Here is a 19129-nt window from a genome sequence, read left to right as displayed (position 1 = left end):
CCATACACAAAGAAAGATATCAACTGTTTGGAATCCGTACAGCGTCCCGCGACACGCTTTGTTTGTAACGACTATCGTCGAATCAGTAGTGTTTATACAATGATATCAAACTTGGCGTGGCAAGACCTGGAGACACGTAAGCTTAGTACGCAGCATCCATTCCACTTTCAACGTTTTTCGTCTAACGTTAATTAACGCGCATAAGTCTTCTGTCCCAGTTTAGAATGCTTTGTCTCCCTCCGTATATGCTAACTCTATTACAGTGTTTCATTCAAGTTTTTATAATATGATGATTTGTTCATTATTAGATGAACGCATGTATTAGTAGTTCGTTCGTTAACAAGTTAATTAACTCGCTATCCTTGAAATGTGTCAGATTTTGGGGACTCGATTTTGTATGACGCGCGCGTGGATAGTTTGATCGTTATCAAGTTAAGTTTGTTTTCATTTTACTTTATTTTCACCTTCGCTGTCAATGTTATGAGCATCCGTGTTCTGATCACCCATTACCGGATTAGCCTGCTACAGGAAATTATGTTAATTAAAGATTGTTAACAAACAGCTTTTTTAAGGCAACACATTTAAAAGGTGCTATTGAAAGGTTGCCGATTTGTACGAATCGCACAAGTACACCGGAATATTTATCCGACCACTTTTCACCAATATTCTTGCCAACTGCCCCCTACGAAATTAGGTTGTCGATTTGCACTACCAGTACGAAAAGATGATCTTATCGTAAGTACGTAAAAGAAAAACGAAAAAAGTGATTTCTAGAGTCGAAAATTGCATCTTCAGTTTTCAACGAAATAAAGAGCGAAAAAGTAGCTGGCACGAAAGGGGGGGGGGGGGGGGGAGGGGTTGGGTATTGTTTGTGCGAGGTCCTTTTTTACGCCCTAAAAATACTATTTGGTAATCTGGACTTGTAGAATTGTGAAATCATCTTTAATCAGGTAATCATACGTCCTATATACATGATCGGATGTGACGTCATCCAACTATTCCAATGGATATCAAATCACTACATCGCCCCCCCCCCCCCCCTTTTTTTTAAAGAAAAACCGAAAACAAAACTGACTTAAAATATAGTCATAACTGTTTTGGCCTGTCTAAGCGTCTGATTGGAACATGGACACGTGTCACAAGTCATAACCATATCTCATGATCGGTCGTCGAATTCTCTCGGATTTCCTCGTCTCCCTTTCCTCTTGTTCGGATTCTGCCTGTAAGTCACCGCATTCATCATCACTGTCCTCCCTATCTACTTGTTTGAAATGGGAGATATTCCGAGTGACTGTTCGGCCATTGGTCGCTTCGGCGGTGACCATGTTGTATTTTCTTGTGGTAACTGTGAGTGGTTCCGGGTCGAACCGGGGCGTGAGTTTGTGTTTCTTCTGTTGTAGACAAATGACAGTGTCACCCTCTTGTGTGGCTGATTCGTGAACTCGGTGTTGCTTGTCGTAGTAGTTTTTGTTTTTGTGTTTCGCTGTTTGAATGTTCTCCTTTGCAATCGCGTGTTTGTTGAGAACTTTCCTGCTCGCTAATTCAGGCAACTGTCCCCTAATTGTTCGATTGAACAGTAGAACACATGGTGCGACTTTTGTTGTAGCATGTGGAGTAGACCTGTAACTCAGAAGAAATCGTTGGAGTTCTTGTGTCCATTTTTTCCCTTCGATTTAGTGCAGTTTTCATCAGCTTTCCGAGTGGTTTCATGAAGTTCTCTGCATTAGCGTTTCCTTGGGGCCAGTGTGGGGTGCTTGTGTGCCATTCAATGCCAAGGACGTTCATATATCTTTCGTATTCATGTCCGTTAAACGGAGGTCCATTATCGGTTTTGAGTTTCTTTGGTATGCCATGGGTTGCGAAGATCTTGTCAAGTTTCGGTATGCACGCTCTTGCTTCAGTAGAATTGACTACTTCGACCTCTGGGAACTTTGAGTACGTGTCTATCACGACAAGTAGGTATTCGCCAGTTTGGGGTATGGGACCGTAGAAATCTATTGCGACGCTTTCCCATGGAGTGTCCGAAGTGGGTGTGAGCTCCATTGGTTGAGGAGCGCTGCTTGGTCCCACTGCTTGACAAGCGACGCATTTGTCAATCATTTCGTGTACCCGTTTATCCATGTTTGGGTACCAGATCTTTTCACGCAACAGACTCTTGGTTTTCTCAAGGCCTTGATGACCAACGTGTCCGAGTGCGGTTGCTCTTTCTTGCAATTCTGGTGGAATTACTAATCGCGTACCTTTGAGGAGTATGTCTTCTGATGTGTTGAGTGTTAGTTCGTCAACACATAGTTTGTATGGTTTGACTGAGTTCGGGATCTTGATCATCCCATCTTCCACTTTGCATGCTTTGTTTTACTCTAGTCAGAACGGGATCCCGAGCAGTTGCCTCTTTGACCTCTTCAATTGTCATGTGCTTGGGGATCGCGTGATTAATGATGAAGTTGACATGTTCTTCTGCTATCTGCTCTTCGTCCGGAGTCGTTTGCGTTGTCGAAGTCGGGTGTCTGCTTAAGTAATCGGCCTCATTCAGTAGTCCTTTCTGGTAGATTACTCTAAAGTTGTATAGTTGAAGCCTCATCATCCACCGCTGTATGCGGGCAGGAGGGTTTGACCGTGGGTTGTTGAAGATGGCCTCCAAGGCTCGGTGGTCTGTTATGACGTCAAACTCTGATCCCAGTAGGAACATGCGGAAGTGCTCAATGCCCCAAACCAAGGCAAGTCCTTCAATATCAGTTTGAGAGTACCTCTTCTCCACAGAGCTTAAGGCTCGACTGGCGTAGGAGATTATTTTGTACGGCAGACCTTGTTGGTCCCTCTGTGCCAAAATGGCGCTCACCCCATGAGGCGAACCATCGACGATTACAAGGCTTCGTTTGTTAGTGTCATAGTAAGCCATAATTGGTGTTTGGGTAAGCTTTTTCTTCAGCTGTTCAAAAGCTTTCTGCTGTGGAACCTTCCACTCGAAGGTAGAGTTCTTTTTCGTTAATTCTCGAAGTGGCGCGGTAATTGTTGCATAGTTCGGAATGTATTCATGGCAGGTGTTTGCCATTCCAAGAAAACTGCGAACCTCACTTGAATTTATGGGACGGGATACTTTGACCAGTTTACTGATTCGTTCCGGATCTGGCTTGGTGCCTTCAGCAGTAAATATCAGCCCATAGAATTTAATTTCTTTCTGCAGGAAACAACACCTTTCTCCTTTGACCTTAAGATTGAGTGTTGCTAGACGTTTTAGGCAGTTCTCAAGGGCCTCATCATGCTCTTTCTTTGTTTTGCCATGGATAATTATGTCATCAGCAATGTTTTTCACGCCTCGAATGTCTCGGAGATTTTTCTCTAAGACATTTTGAAAAATTTCTGCAGCGCTGCAAGTTCCGTAGTTCAAGCGTTTGTATCGGAAAAGGCCTTCATGCGTAGTAAATGTTTTAATGAAGCGACTTTCCGGCTCCAATTCAAGTTGGTGATAAGCTTGTTTTAAGTCGAGCTTTGAGAAGAATTTTGATCCGTTGACCTCTGCCTTGAAATCCTGTAAGGTTGGCATGACATGTCGTTCCCGTTCAATGGCCTGGTTTGCTTCTCGCATGTCAACGCATACGCGAGTCCCCCCGTCTTTTTTTGGCGTGCATACGATCGGAGAGATCCACGGAGTTGGTTGATTTACTACTTCTTCGATGATGTCTTGTTCTAGCAGTTTTTGTAGTTCCTGTGACACTTCCTTTCTCATATGGTACGGGATTCTGCGTTGGGGTTGAATAACTGGCTTGACATCGTCTCGTATGTGCAGTCCAATTTTTTGATTGTTCAATTTTCCTTGTCCTTCAAAGACTGTGCTGTATTTGTTTAGGATCTCTTGAATATGGGGGTCACTTGACGTGGCAGCACTTTGTGTCTCACTCTTGATTGATGTCTTTGTCAGGTCTGAAGATGGCGGTGCACTTTCATCTTTCATCAAGTCGTCGCTGGGCATGTTATCTGTAGTAACTGCTGGAATGTTTGACACAGTGTTAATGAGTTTAATTAACTCTAAATCTTGAGCCGTCTTGGCGCTCAACAAATTGCCGCCCATGCCCTCAACAACATATAATTGTGTAACCGTGTAACGCTTCTTGGATTCAAGTGTCGCTTGGAACTGACCTTTCAAAGGTAGAAGCGTTTTCGAGCCATAAGCATAAATCTTTGTTGAACTCTTCCGGAGGGGTACATTTCGCTGGTTTGTGGTGACTGCATTTACTGACTGACGTTGAAATTGTCCTTCCATTTCACTAGCTTGTACCGCGCTAGTTTGTGCTTTCCGACCATTAATGAGTATGTCCTTTAGCGAATAGCCTGGATCGCGGAGAGCTCGTTTGCGTATTCGGGTGGACGTTCCGTTGCACACAATTTGCATTTTGATTTCAAAATCAATGTCCGTAAATTCACAGTATTTTGCTGATCGCCGGAGACGCGTGTGAAATTCGTCCATTGACTCAGTGGATTGTTGGGTCGCTTGACGAAACAAATACACTTGATAAATTCGGTTCTTGTCTGGTTCGAAATAATGCGTCAAGGTATCAACTGCTTTTTGAAAATCCTTGGCCTCTCCTGTGTCTGGTAGCGTCTTAAAAATTTCATATACCTCAGGGCCAGCTTGGTAGAGAAGTAATGCACGTTTTTGAGTAGCATCTGTTATGTCAGCAGCGACAAGGTAGGTATTAAAGCGGTCGAGCCATTGGGTCCATCGTGCGCTTGTATTGGTTGAATCACTACGTGGTTCAAATGCAGGCATCGGTTGAATGTTCATAGCTATTGTGAATCTTGAAGTGTCCCGTCCAAACTTAGTTACGAGCGATAAAAGTCCCTATCGTCGAAGTTTGACCCTCGTCGCCATTGTAGAATTGTGAAATCATCTTTAATCAGGTAATCATACGTCCTATATACATGATCGGATGTGACGTCATCCAACTATTCCAATGGATATCAAATCACTACAGGACTCAAAATAGTTTAGAGGCCCAGAATGTAACCCAATAAAATATATTTTTCTCCACAAATACATACATAATCTTTCCAGCCGATAAAAGTTCGCTAGAAATTTCTACCCCCCAAAATCCCTGAGTGCTAATTTCAAATCCCAAAAAGGATCTTATACTTAATATATGCCCCTGGTGTCTATATGTAACTACCAAGAATTTCTTTGATTATCTGATGTCTAGTGAAAGTACCACTTCTTGCTCTTGCTCTCTTTAACGGCGAGTCGAAATGTGATCGTAAAACCAGCTTGTAATTTAACTGTTTTAAATTTTGAGGGAGTTTTGCTAACCAGCATATTGTAAGAGGTATGTTTTCAGTCAGTGTTACGCACCTGTATATATTCCCAGAAAGACAGTCGGAAACGAATCTATCATAGCATGAACCTATGACTTCTGCTTTGGATGCTCCATACCTAAGGTATAGGTGACTCGTCTGCCGAGCAGTACAAAATATGTCGTATGTACTTCTGACTGAATACAATGTTTCATGAAACGGAATGTGAGTAAATGAATTTCATTGTTACAGATGAAAGGGTTTTGTGATCTTCTTCTGAGCACTCTTCTTCAGGCTACTCTCTTTTTCTTGTTCTTGTTGTCATGGAGATATCTTTAACGGGTGCACAGCTCAAAAAACAACCCTTAAAACAAAACTCCAGTCACTAAAAAAACCCAATACACTCCTTTGTTGCTCGCTTGGAACCAAAGTTTGGGAGCTTGGACCCGTTTCTCAAACGAAAGCCACGAACACTTCTGTGGCCTTCCGTGCTTTTTTTTGAATGGATTTTATCTTAAGAACAAAGCAGGCCAAATAGGAAACTTTGTTCACATAAAAAAATAGTTATAAGTGAGAGAACAGCTTTGTAAACTTCACGGCCCAGTTGTTCAAGGGGTGGATAACCCTATCCACCAGATAAATTACTATTCAGTGGATGAGTGCTAACAAAACAAACTATGCGATGATAAACATGTGACGCAAACGGCGGGAAAGTACTTGCGCCTTCATTCAGTGTGGTCAGTTACAACACCCAATTTATCCTATCGTCCCACCTACTCCGTCCTTCTTCTTATATGTATTTCTTCCGGATACAATGTAACTTCATTTTATTTAAATATATAAATATAAACACACCAATTTTTTCATTTATTTTTATCTATTTATTTATTTATTGATATGCTTATTTATTATTTTGTATCTTAATTTATTTATTTATTAATGCTTTTTTTTTTTTTTCATGTTCCGGAGATGTTCCGGAGTGACCCGGAATGTTCCATGTTCTGGTTTTATCGACGGCCACGTTATTATTTGTTTGTAGGTTCTTGGGCAACAACGAGTTAGAAACCTTGCCAAATGGAGTGTTCAACAACAACACAAAGCTGGGAAAGCTGTGAGTGAGACCCTTCCAAAGCAAACGAAACGTAAATGCTACCAGAAACGAACGATGAAACAAAAAAGGAGCAAAAATGTCTATCATTATCTAATCGATTAATAACAGTTATAATGAAAATGATAATGATAAAAGATGATGACTATGCTAACAATGGTTATATTCAATATACTGATAGTTTTTTGCTACGATGTGTTCCTTTTTTTTCCAGGCACTTGGATAACAATCAATTGGAGAATTTGACCTCAGGAATTTTTGATCACCAGAGATATTTGTTCGAGCTGTAAGTGGGAGTTTTTTATTACAGAAATGTGATCTTATCAAAGATCAGATAGTTTAGTAGAGACGGAGGACGAAATTGGCAAAGTCAAACTGAAATAAGTATTAATAGTTTTGAACTGTTGCTCAATTTTTAGCTCATACATTAACTGTTCAAACAAAAAATACGGTATGACGCCCACAAAATGTGGAGCGTTATGAATCCCTAATACTACTCCATCATAACTAGGAAAATACGTGACAAATTTATTCAGGGGTGAACAAAAGGGAAACATGAAAACATGCGCTGATGGACCAGTTGTCTGAGATTGATCATTTTTTGTAAATTAATGAACGTAAAACCTGTGAACATAGTATTTCATGGAGCTCAAAATTGGTTACTGCCGACCTTTACCTGTTCCAATCCAAGCCTCGCTCTCTGGTACTGTAACTTTTTTTTCAACTCAGAGAGGATTTCATACAGAAACAATACAGTAATGCAGTAAAACGACAATAACAAACGATTCAACATCTCTCATTCATTTCTGCTCATATGGAAAGCTATGAATCATCATGGAATCTGATCAACTTTTGCGATAAGTAATGCTTAAATTATTATTATGTTCATATATTTTTTTTACTATTATGCATATGTTTGGTGCAAACAATATGTCACTTTTATGCTGGAAAGCCGTCACTATTATACTCCATTATGTTTGCATGATTTTCTATATTGGTAAGCATGGAACGAGTTTTCTAGTAATGAAAAAATATGTGTATAAAATTCGCTCTGATACAGCAGGAGAGGATTGCATTAGCAAGAAGGACTGGAGTTGCCATTTTAAAATGTCACTGAAGTGAGGAGACAATTATCCACCCCCAGACCTGGCATTTTCCTCACTACTAGTTATGGGGTTATACCAGATTCGTTTGCCTCACTATTATAATTAATTAAAATTATGCCGGCATATCATGTAAAACTCCACCAGAGGAGCTGTATGAAGTTTATTAAATTGTAATAAAAAGTCGATTTGGGGGTAAATTTTAATAAGGAGATGTTAAAAGGAGAAAAAAAATCAATGGAAAGTGATGCACTTATCAGGGAAGACATCCAGTGTTATCAGTGCAAAAAAGATGCCGCGATACTCCCAGGAGCCACTCAACCTTGGTCCATTGCTGTTTTACTGACTAATGTAATGTTTTATCATTACTAAAACCTCGCCATGTAACCGGGCCCTTACTTCCTCAACATCTTTTAGTGTTTTCTTATTATTGCTACCAACAAAATATTCTTCCTACTCGCAGTAATTACTTATCGTTAGCAAGTATGGGTGATCTCTTTGGCAAATGTGTTTGGTAAGAAATAACCAGTGATCAGGCATTGGATGTTTTGGCACTCTAGTTAATACCATTGCATTCTACTCTAAAATACTAAAAAAATAGCAGTATTCGCTTAGTTTTAAATTGGATTCAGATTAAATTAAAAGACTGTAGGATCCCCGTGCAATGAAACTGTCAGGGAGGTAGATAGGTGATTGTAGATAGGTAAAATCTTGGGTTCTCAACCGTGAGGCTTCATCAACAACCAAGATTATTAACTTTGAAACGGAAATCGGTTCCTCAGCCGTATTTATGATAAATTTAAAAGGAAAATCGGGCATTTTTTTCATGAAGACTTTGTCAGATTACAAAAAAACATTCGTCCGACAAAATGAATAAAATCTACTATAACTTTTTGCATTTTAAAGTTCTCGTGGACTTACTATGTGTTGTTACATATTCTCAGCCCACAACAACAGCAAAGAATGATGGAAAAAAAGGCTTTACATTTGTCTCGATTGGTATTCGGCTGTAGATTAATTCATGTTAAGCCTGTACGGCTGTATTTGCAAGCTTCAACGAATTTTCTAGGACGGGATGGGAGCTGGGTTGTGTCATGTGAAACTTTAGGGTGCGTTCGATTGACCCTGTTCCGATATAGGAATGCATGCAACAACGACAAGAAATCCCTCCTAAGGCTAGAGGTTTTAGGAGTTACCAGAGTACGAAATGGCTCTTCATATATCATGTGTCAGCAAATAATTACCGAAATGTCCTCTCAAATTACTTAAAAAGAGAAATTTAACATCTATTCCGCTTATTCCTATTCCGGAATACGATCATTCGAACGCAACCTTAGTTCCCTTTACGAAAATAAACGAAATGCATTGTATATTTGAGCTATGAGTTCTGTCTGTGCAATAGGCTGGGGCACATTTCAGGAGACGATATTCTCCGGTTTCTGTCTTTCTCATCCTAAATAATTAGGTCTATCGACTGATCTCTCCCTACCAATTTTTCTAAGAGTGTGGAATAATGGTGGTTTAGGTGTTTGTCTAATTCTAATTTCTCCGTCATGTCATGTCTGTTTATTAACTTGCGAATGCGCGCATGTGCAACGAACGAGTTATCGTATTGTGGGGGAAATGTCACTCGCTTGATCTGTCGTAAAATTCCACGCATGCACAATGAACGAGTTATCGTAATGTCGAAAACTTTCAAATGTGGCGGTACTCTCACGGCTCGCTTTAGGTTCTCTCCTCCTTCAGTTACAATAATTCACGTTTTTTGGAGTTCGAAATTAAAAGTAATAGCCCAAAGCTATTTAATTCTCTATTTAATTCTCTGGACTCCCACCTCCATAACAACCCAAAGAGATTTTGGTCGGTATTTAAGCTCAGCAGTAAAGAGTCTAATTTTCCCGATACCGTGTCAATGGGCGTCGGCGAAGGGGTATCGACACCAACTCGCACGGCCTCAAGCCCTGCTGATATCGCATCTATGTTCAACGAGTACTTTACGTCCGTGTTTAGTACCAAGGAACACTCAGACCCGACACCAACGGAGCCCAAACCATCGGACCACGCCCTGTACGACGTCAGCCTCACCACTGAGGACGTATCGGAGGCTCTGCTAGCTCTTGACCCCAACAAGGCTACCGGTTTAGACGGCATACCATGTCGTCTCCTCAAGGAAACAGCGCGGCAAATAGCTCCATCACTAACTCGGCTGTTTAACCTGTCTCTCTGCTGTGGTACGCTCCCGGACGACTGGAAACTGGCGAATATCATCCCTGTCTATAAAAAGGAGAAAAACAGTACGTAGATAACTATCGCCCAATTTCTCTCCTCTGTGTGCTGGGCAAAATACGTAACCACATATTCTGCCTTATCAGCTGCATCCAACATGGCTTCACTTCTGGTAAATCTTGTACCATCCAACTTCTTGAAGTACATGATCACATCGGCTCGCTACTGGACGCTGGTAAGCAAACAGACATAATATACATGGATATGTCCAAAGCATTCGACAAGGTCGATCATACTCTGTTGCTGAGCAAGCTCCAGACTAACTTTCTCATCTCTGGAAACCTATTGTCATGGTTCCGGTCTTACTTGCTAGGCCGGAGACAACGGGTTAACTTACTCGGTACCACTTCCCCCGAGATGGACGTCACGTCAGGAGTCCCCCAGGGCTCAATTCTGGGCCCAATATTGTTTCTCTTGTACGTAAATGACCTCCCTGACGTTGTGGTGAGCTCGAAAGTGGCCTCATTTGCTGACGACACGAAGCTGTACCGAAGAGTTGACTCCACCCAAGACGCTATCCTCCTGAAAACGATCTAGACAAACTGGAGGCCTGGTCTATCTCCTCAGGCTTGGTTTTCAACCGAAAGAAATGGAAGCAGCAGCACATCACAAGAAAGTTCAATCCTGTTAAGTTCCAGTATAAGATAAATAACAAGCCGCTAGAGGTCACCAATTACGAGAAAGACCTCGGAGTCTACGTTAGTTCCGACTTAACGTAGAAAAAGCACACGCTCGAACAGTGCGCTAAGGCAAACAAGTTACTGGGGTTCATACGTAGATGTACGATGGACGCTCTAAGCTCAAGCCCCCGCAGAACTCCCTACTTAGTCATCGCACGTCCTGCTCTTGGCTACGCCCTGCAAGTGTGGTATCCGCAAACAATAGACCTCATAAAACGCATCGAACGCGTCCAGCGACGCGCCTCAAAGTTTATTTTAGATCTACACTTCCTATGTGAGGAAAGCTATAGAGACAGGCTCTTGTCAAATGATATCCTACCTATCTGCTATTGGCACGAGTCTTTGAACTTGGTCTTTTTCTTTAAGCCCACCAATGGAATTGTTTGTGTATCACATGACATGCTCCCTGAACGCATTGTTCCCACAAGGGTTACTAGAGCAAGCGCTAGCAATGTAAAATCTTTCAGACCAAAGAAATGCCGCACTTCTACTTATCAGCACTCTTCTTTTGTAAGAACTTCTAGAACCTGGAACGCTCTTCCCCTGCAGTTAAGATATGAACATGTAACTCTGAACCAATTTAAATCTCTGCTCTCCTCATACTACAAAGATGCACTTATTTCACACATCGATATTGAGGACCCTAGAACTTGGAAATCTGTCTGTTTAAAATGTGATATGCCACGCAACCTTTTAGAACCTATTTCGTGTTGTTATTAGTTTACTATATTTTACTATCTTATTAGAGTGTTTAGAACTTTGTAAATCTTGGGCCCACAGTAATTGCCGCTAGCTGTTGTGGTCACCCTGCCTTATCCCAATACTTGTTTATCTTCTGTTTTACGTTGTTATGTTCTGTTTATAGTTTTAATTTTGTGTGCGAAGTCTAATAAAATTAAAAAAAAAAAAAAGAACACTCGACCAATGTATATAGTCTTCTTACGTTTATATTTTGGTGAGAAAAGCACAACGTCAAAAGCCGCTCAAGACCGAGATTGTCGTCCAAATCAACAGGGATTTCGCGCAAAATGGAAGGAGAAAATATGATGGAGAAACGTCTGAGGGTGTTCCCTGCTCACTCGCGTATTCTTCTTTGGCAGTCCGAAGTCATTTGACCGTTAAAATCTTAGCGCCACGGGTGACAGATAGTTAGGCGTAGCGGCGTAGTGGTTTGATGCGTGGACTCACAAGCGGAAAGTACCGCCTTTGATTCCCGAAGTAACGGACAAAATTTTATTTTTACATCACGATACCTTTCCGAAAATTATATATTGGGGATTTAGTAATCCCGCAAACTTAGGTAGTCGAGGGGAAATTAGCTCCAGGTCGCACTAGTTTTACGAAGAGACAATGTACTCATATGGTTGGATAAAATTAGCCACTATTGTGACGTATCTATAAATATAACAGTAAAAAGTCACGCCACGCTTAAGAAACTAATCAGAGCGTGACGTGACATGGAAAAAATTAAGTAATTAAATTTCTTTTCGGAAAAGGTGGGAAGAAATAAGCGCCTTCCGAGAGAAAACTAAACACTGGCTGGCGAAGGGGGGAGATAGGTGGGAAAATTTGAACAGATAGCTTGCCACACGATGGTGTAGAGGTAGAAAGGGGCGCTCCTATTTGCGCAACATACTATAAAGAAATCCTCGATCACGTGTTCACTAGTACCCAGTTCACACAGCCAGTTCTTGATAACAACAGGTATCCCGATGCAAAAATGTAATTATGTTTGGGACATAATTTTTGTTTTTGCATCACGATACCTTTCCGAAAATTATATGTTGGGGATTTAGTAATCCCGCAAACTTAGGTAGTCGAGGGGTAATTAGCTCCGGGTCGCACTAGTTTTACGAAGTGACAATGTACTCATATGGTTGGATAAAATTGGCCACTATTGTGACGTATTTATTAATATAACAGTAAAAAGTCACGCCACGCTTAACAAACTAATCAGAGCGTGACGTGACATGGAAAAAATTAAGTAATTAAATGTCTTTTCGGAAAAGGTGGGGAAGAAATAAGCGCCACAAGGTACAAAGCGTGTGACCTCCCCACCAAGATCCGGAACTAAGAACCCCGAGGAATATTAGAACTGAAAACAGCGAGGATATTAGCCTCTTCCAGGCGTTCAGTTAGTTGGGGCGCAGCGCGAAAAAAGGCGCGCGAAAAAATAAAGAAAAAGCGCGCGAAGGGAAGCGAAAGAACGCCTGTGGGCAAACTTAACAAACGGTCGTTCTGGTATACCAGGAACGGGTATACCCTCTGATTGGTCAATTTTGACAGATTTTGTCAACACTAGAACGTTGCCGACGCAGATGAGAAATTCGATATGGCGGCGATCCTATCATCGAGTGTCAAATCTGCGATAAACAACATTCTTAAAAATTTTCCGCATGTGGAGCGCCTTCGAGAATTTTTTTACTTTATTTTCGCGAATAATTTTTCGCAAAAAGCTACTTTTCTAGGGATTTGGGGAAAAAACCATTAAATTAATTGAGCCAAGATAAGCCCATTAAACTTTCGTCTCGTTCAGTTCTGATCATTATAAGGATAAAGGAGATCAGTTTACGTCTGGAGTTGCAACCGCGAAAAATATCAGACGTTCGTCAGGATAAATCCTATTTCCTAGCCAGAAACGTTATAAATTTTGGTCCACGAGCTTTGATTCACCAAACAACACGAAAGTGAAAAATCACTGGCGCATAAGACGGTTGAACATCACGACATAAACATCGAAGGAGCTTAACACTTTTTTGTTCTCCGTCGATATACATGGCAGAATCGATTTGGCCACAAATATAAATAGGTGATACTCCCAACGTACTTTGGTCATCACCACTTGTCTGTCCGCCAAGGATTTGCTGGTCGATTCCTGTAGATCTCTTGAGTGCGTGTTAGCACGCTTCGCGGAAGGAGTATATCTCCAGTCGGCGATCTAGCGTTCGTCTGTCGTTTTGCCCCTTTAAGCGATTCTCTTTCCACAATCCCCGAGAATAGTTTCACAATACTGGCATGCGTTCTAGCCAGTATTCTTGCACAGGTCAAACAACTTACATTCGAGAAACTTGGGTCTCTTTTCAGTTCATGCCCCAACGAACTGGCAACGTCGGCCAACACTATTAAAACTCTCTGCTCCCGAAACCTTATTAAAAACAACATTAAAAATAGATACTCCGGGAATTTTTCTTCCCTGGCACTTTACAATTTTCTGGCAAAACCTGCAACACGTCGGAGGATGGACTGTCAATTCGCTTGCAGAAAAAAAAGAAGAATTGAGGAACATGAAAAGCACAAACGAACAGGAAAGACGCGCCAACTCGCAATTCAAGATTGAAGGATCATATTTCCCGGGATTCTGACTAGGGTCTAATTGACATCTGCTGACAACTGAAAACCACAAGCCATATAAGTGGGCGGAACGACCGTTTGTTAAGTTTGCCCACAGGCGTTCTTTCGCTTCCCTTCGCGCGCTTTTTCTTTATTTTTTCGCGCGCCTTTTTTTGCGCTGCGCCCCAACTAACTGAACGCCTGGAAGAGGCTACGAGGATATAAGAAAGACCTGTGAGGTACGGTCGTGACCAGCAGCCCCTGTCTGACCTAGGCACGTACCGCACGCCAATTCTTGCCAGGACGGTAGCTCCGTTGTGTGACAGATAACATATTGATAAAGTAGTACATGGGAACAGATAGTAAGTGATAGCGAAAAGAGTCCACAGTGAAAAACCCTTTCAGAATGGCAGCCCCTGACTGACCCACGCATCAGAGAATCCACCGTGGCCCGTTAACGCTAACGAGAGATGAAGACAAAATATGTCGGAAACCGGATATTAGCGACAATGAAATGTAGTGAATGTGTATTGTAAACTTGATTGACATGTGAATGATTTTGACCGGTATCAAATAATAAGATAGAAGGATTGGTTCGACTGAGGATAGAAGGATTTGTACGACTGACTATTTAGGGAGATTGTGACTGCGAGTGTTTATTAAAGAACGTTATACAGTCCTCTTGAGTGGAGTGGAATATTTTCTACACAGTGGTTTTCTACAAAATATACTGCTCCCATAACGGATGTTTGAAATTAGCCGTATTGAAAAGCACCACTGTATAGCAGCTCGTGATTGACCTATACAAAGGAGATTCAACCACTGCTTGACCAGTGAAAAACAACTAGTTAGCTTTGAGTGAGGGCGGACGGATGTAAGTTCTAAAAGCGTCCGAACGCCATCTACCTAGGGCACGTATTTGCGAATCCGAAAAACCTTTCTCAGACGCATGGCACGCTGCACCAATGCGAAAGCTATGGCTCTTGTAGCGAGAACAATCAAGGCCGCAAAAGTTCAAAGCACGACGGAGCTCAATGTTAAAATTGTTTTTCAAGATTGCCCCGCCAGCTGCACCGTGAACAAGGGGCCTTTATGGCAACCCCTAAGTTTAAGGTAGTCGAGTAAGGTCTGCACGGGGCAAAATGTTTCTGAAGGTTCGCTTTCTATGGTTATGACAAACGGCCGATTATTCGTGTTGTGTTTAAACTTAGGGATCACAATCTTGACAGCCGTCATTTGAGAAGATTGTTTCAAAAGGTCACTTGGTCAAATTGCACAACGGTGTCAACTTGCTTTGTAATTTTGCAAGATAACTCACCTATTCTGAAGAAACCATAAAATGCTGTCATGAACATTGCCCCGAACAGAGCTCTACGATATGCAGATGGACTGGTATGCTGCAAAGCTGTAACTAAGGTCGGGTCGTAAAGGCCTTTGATCATATGTACATATGCTATTGCTGATAGGCACGAGTTTATGGTAGCAGGAGCTAGGCCCCTGGCACATAAAAAGGAAATGAATAATGCGATACAAGCGGTCGAAACAGACAAATGTAAATCGGCACTCTGATAGCGAAAATAGAATTCAGTAAAGACAACCCAAGCACGTGAGTATTGTTTGCGAGACTGCTCCGACAATGAGGAGTGTAGTAATTCTTTTAACGTATCGACCACTTCTGCGGGAGAAGGGTCTCGGGTACGTGAGTTGGCTCTGGCTCGGCATCTGGGAAAGCTTTCCTGAAATCAACAATCTGTAGACGAGAAATTAAGTCCGCCCTGGTATTGTCAACACCGGGTACATGATAAGCCCGAAACAAGATATTATGACGTAGTGATGTTAGGACAAGATCACGTACTAAGATCATGATCATGGGGTGTTTTGAAGTCTGTTTATTGATAATGTAAACCAAAGCCGCATTATCAGTAAACAGAGAGACACATTTGTTGCTCATTTGACATCCCCACACGTGGAGCGAGATAATAATCGGAAGGAGCTCCAAAAATGCAATGTTCAATGATTTCCAATGGGCAGGCCATTCTCCGTAAAACCAACGGGTCCCAAAAAGTGCGCCGTAGCCCTTTGAGGCCGCAGCGTCGGTGTAAAGTTTGAGAGGCGGTGAAACCTGCCACGGTTCGTCCAGAAAAAATGTACGGCCGTTAAAATCTCTTAAAAATTGAAGCCATACCTGTAAATCGCGACGACAGGCTTTAGTAATCCGTATACGATGGTGAGGTAGACGGACACCCCTGGTGAGATCAACAAGCCTCCGAAGAAAGGCCCGACCAGGTAGAACAACAATCAAAGATTGAAGTTCTTTCAGGGTAGTTTTACGGCGTTTGTGCATGTCCAATAACTGAGCATTGCATTTTTGAAGCTTATTGTCCGGCAGACGCGCTTCCATATTAATCGTGTCGAGTGCTATCCCAGCAAACTGTAAAGTGGTTGAAGGACCTTCGGTTTTTTCAGGGGCTATAGGTACCCCTAAACGATCACATAGGCTCAAAAAGTTGTGTAAATCGGAGGCACATGTCCCTTGAGAGGTAGCAATAAACAAGAAATCATCCAGAATATGCAAAACACCGGAAGCACAGAGATAATGTTTAGCAAACCACTCGAGCGCAGTGCTAAAAGCTTCAAATATAGCGCAAGACGAAGACCAGCCCACTTGTGGGCAAACACCGGTCAAAAAAGTACGAATTATTCCATGTCATACCCAGTAAATGGTAAACGTCAGGGTGAATCGAAATGATACGGAAAGCTGATTTTATATCGGTTTTGGCCATGTAGCAACCCCTACCTAACGACTTAATGAGTGTGATAGCATCACCTATTGAAGCATAATGAACCGACGAAAATTGGTCCGGAATAAAATTATTCACTGACGAGCCATCTGGGTATGACAAATGGTGTATAATACGAAATTCACCTGGAGTTTTCTTTGCAACTACGCCTAAAGGTGAAGAAATAAAATTATCAAAAGGTGGACGAGAAAATGGACCTACAATTCGTCCTGCGCGCCATTCTTTCTCGAGTTTAGCAGGTAAAATTTCAGGTTGGTCCTTCGCACTGCGCAAATTTGAAGCAAGACGTAAGCGGCTAGTACCAACAAACCCAACGCGAAATCCAAACGAAAAACCATCATTAAAAAATTGCTTAAGACGAGGGTCATATTGTTGTAAAAGGGAGCTAAGTGTGGATACTTTTACCGGCGTTACTGGCGGGCTGTTTATTATGTGATGGAGTTGCGATAGCTCTATCCCCGGCTGGTTTGGGAATGTTTGAGGCAGACTGACACGACGTAGCCGCGTGTCTACCACCACATTTGGAACATTTATTGTCATATCTGCAGCCCGCACTGGGACGTCCGGCGTTGAACGTGAAACACACCCCTCTGACCATAGGTTGTTTTCCCCTGAACCGCGAGTTGGGCTTGTCGGTTGCAAAATATCCGGATTTGGCACGAAAAGTTACCGCGCGATGCCATAACTCCCAATGTACTACTCCCCAAGGGTACTTTTGTGGGTTGCTTTGACGCAGATACCGGAACTGTTCATCATAATAGTGCCAGTCCCCCCCCCCCCCCCCCACGTGTGGCGATGTCGCGCACCGTTTCGCAAAATTTCATCAAATTTGGCGTCTCTCCGGGGAATTTTTCGCAGTATACAACGACAAAAGAGTGGAAAGCCGATACCCACTCGTGAATAGACGTCAATTTCTTTGCATTGTTTACCGGTTCGAATGTAAAATTAGGGGTGTTAGACCCAATTCCGGGGGTGGGAGCAGTGATAGACAATGCAAACTTATCCGGATTAGGGGACGTATCTAGAAGAGAGCCAAAGTTGACGAATTCCTCAGCCCAGATCTTATTCTTTAGGCGTGCACTCAAGCGGCTACCTAAGGGCACACCTACACTAGAAAATAAAGGCGCACTGGGTAATATCTCACTACCTGACGACTCAACGGCCCCCACTGGAGTATGGGTAATAGATGTCACGTCGTGTTGCATTGCGTCAGCGACCAGATTGAGGGAACTGGAAGAATTCTGGGCCGCGGTGCTCGACTGTATCGCCATTTTCACTGCAGCAACAATAGATGAAACCATTGCGTCGGAAAGGCCCTCCGATCCCACACCAGATGCAGACGCCTTAACGGCCGCTTGAGGTGGAATTTCGACCGGGTCAGGAACAAACTGTACATTAACGGTATCATCTGCCGGTCCTGCTGTTCGTCGGGATTTCCTTCGTGGCGGCATCTTGATTAATAAGGCCTATAAAACTTAGCTAAGGTTAATTCGGACATGTTATAGGCAAAGTCGGAATTAGACAACAAGGAAAATTTTGGGGTCAGAATGCATTGTACGCTAATTCACACATGCAGGATGCCCGTTAACCAGCTACAGCAATCGCATGTCATCATATGTGATGTGAGAGCGTCAGTCATGGGCGCCTCGGTGTCTGTAAATACCCACGTAAAAGCGTTGATAGCTGGAGTGAATTGGGCACGTCAACGACGGCCGGATATGGTTGTCACTCAGGCAACATAACGCAACAATTCCAAAGACCACGATTGACATAAATCAGGGATGGGCATCACACAGGAATGCACAGAATCCCATAGCAAATATTGAAATGCAATAATAGCACATGGGCAGAACAAAGAAAGGCACCAAACGCCCACTGAACGCAACTCCTTGGTGAAGGCTGTAAACTTGCCAAAATCAAAAACTGGTTGGGCAAAAATTCCTTAGGTTGTTACGCGTTTTAAACAATGGATTACTGCCCCCCTTACACTCCTATACAGTTTATGCTGCCTTTTTTGTATTTAAGTGGACACCATCGTATGATAAGTATGAACTGGAAGCCCGCCAAAATCCAAAATCCATATATGGCAAAGGGGAGCGGTTCTAAGACCCCTTGAAGGTACTGCGCCAGGAATTGTACATTTGCATTGAAAGTCCCAAGCGGGTGCCTTATAACGGTTTGACCGACACAAATTAAGCGAACCCCGTACTCGGTATGAAGTAAACAGACCAAATCCTCGATGGCAGAGCCAACAGATGCTGGAGAAGACCGACGGCGTGTGAGGTCGTTAGTACCGACTTGTAAAAATACAACATCAGGTTTAAAACGTTCTACTTCGGTTAAGTCAAACCACCTAACCTTATCGATTGTTCGACCCCCCACGCCATGCCAACGAATTGTAACCGAGGTATTAATGTTTAGATTAAGGTTGTACGTGGGACTATTCTTAAAGTCCCGGAGCCTACGTAAAAGGAGTGACACAAAATCAGGACCCTTGACTGTTCCATACCGCGAAAAGAACACAAAAGAACTTGC

The 19129-nt window shown here is 42.5% G+C and overlaps 1 protein-coding gene across 1 annotated transcript; it reads right to left on the bottom strand.

The window, feature by feature from the left end:
• Positions 1 to 15376: 15376 nt before the first annotated feature.
• Positions 15377 to 18680, bottom strand: LOC146449115 (uncharacterized). Its single transcript, XM_085101992.1, has 2 exons — positions 17742 to 18680; positions 15377 to 15543 (listed from the first exon to the last, which is right to left on the bottom strand). The coding sequence occupies exons 1-2, from the start codon at positions 18043 to 18045 to the stop codon at positions 15536 to 15538; spliced, it is 312 nt and encodes a 103-aa protein (XP_084958118.1). The 5' UTR covers positions 18046 to 18680; the 3' UTR covers positions 15377 to 15535.
• Positions 18681 to 19129: the final 449 nt, after the last annotated feature.

Source organism: Pavona decussata, unplaced genomic scaffold (assembly GCF_977016875.1).
Source record: "Pavona decussata unplaced genomic scaffold, jaPavDecu1.1 SCAFFOLD_640, whole genome shotgun sequence".
NCBI lineage: Eukaryota > Metazoa > Cnidaria > Anthozoa > Scleractinia > Agariciidae > Pavona > Pavona decussata.
This window is presented reverse-complemented; position numbering and strand designations above follow the sequence as displayed.

Excerpts from the sequence above, each read along its gene's own strand:
- LOC146449115 (XM_085101992.1), bottom strand. The coding sequence starts at position 18,045 with ATGCCGCCACGAAGGAAATCCCGACGAACAGCAGGACCGGCAGATGAT.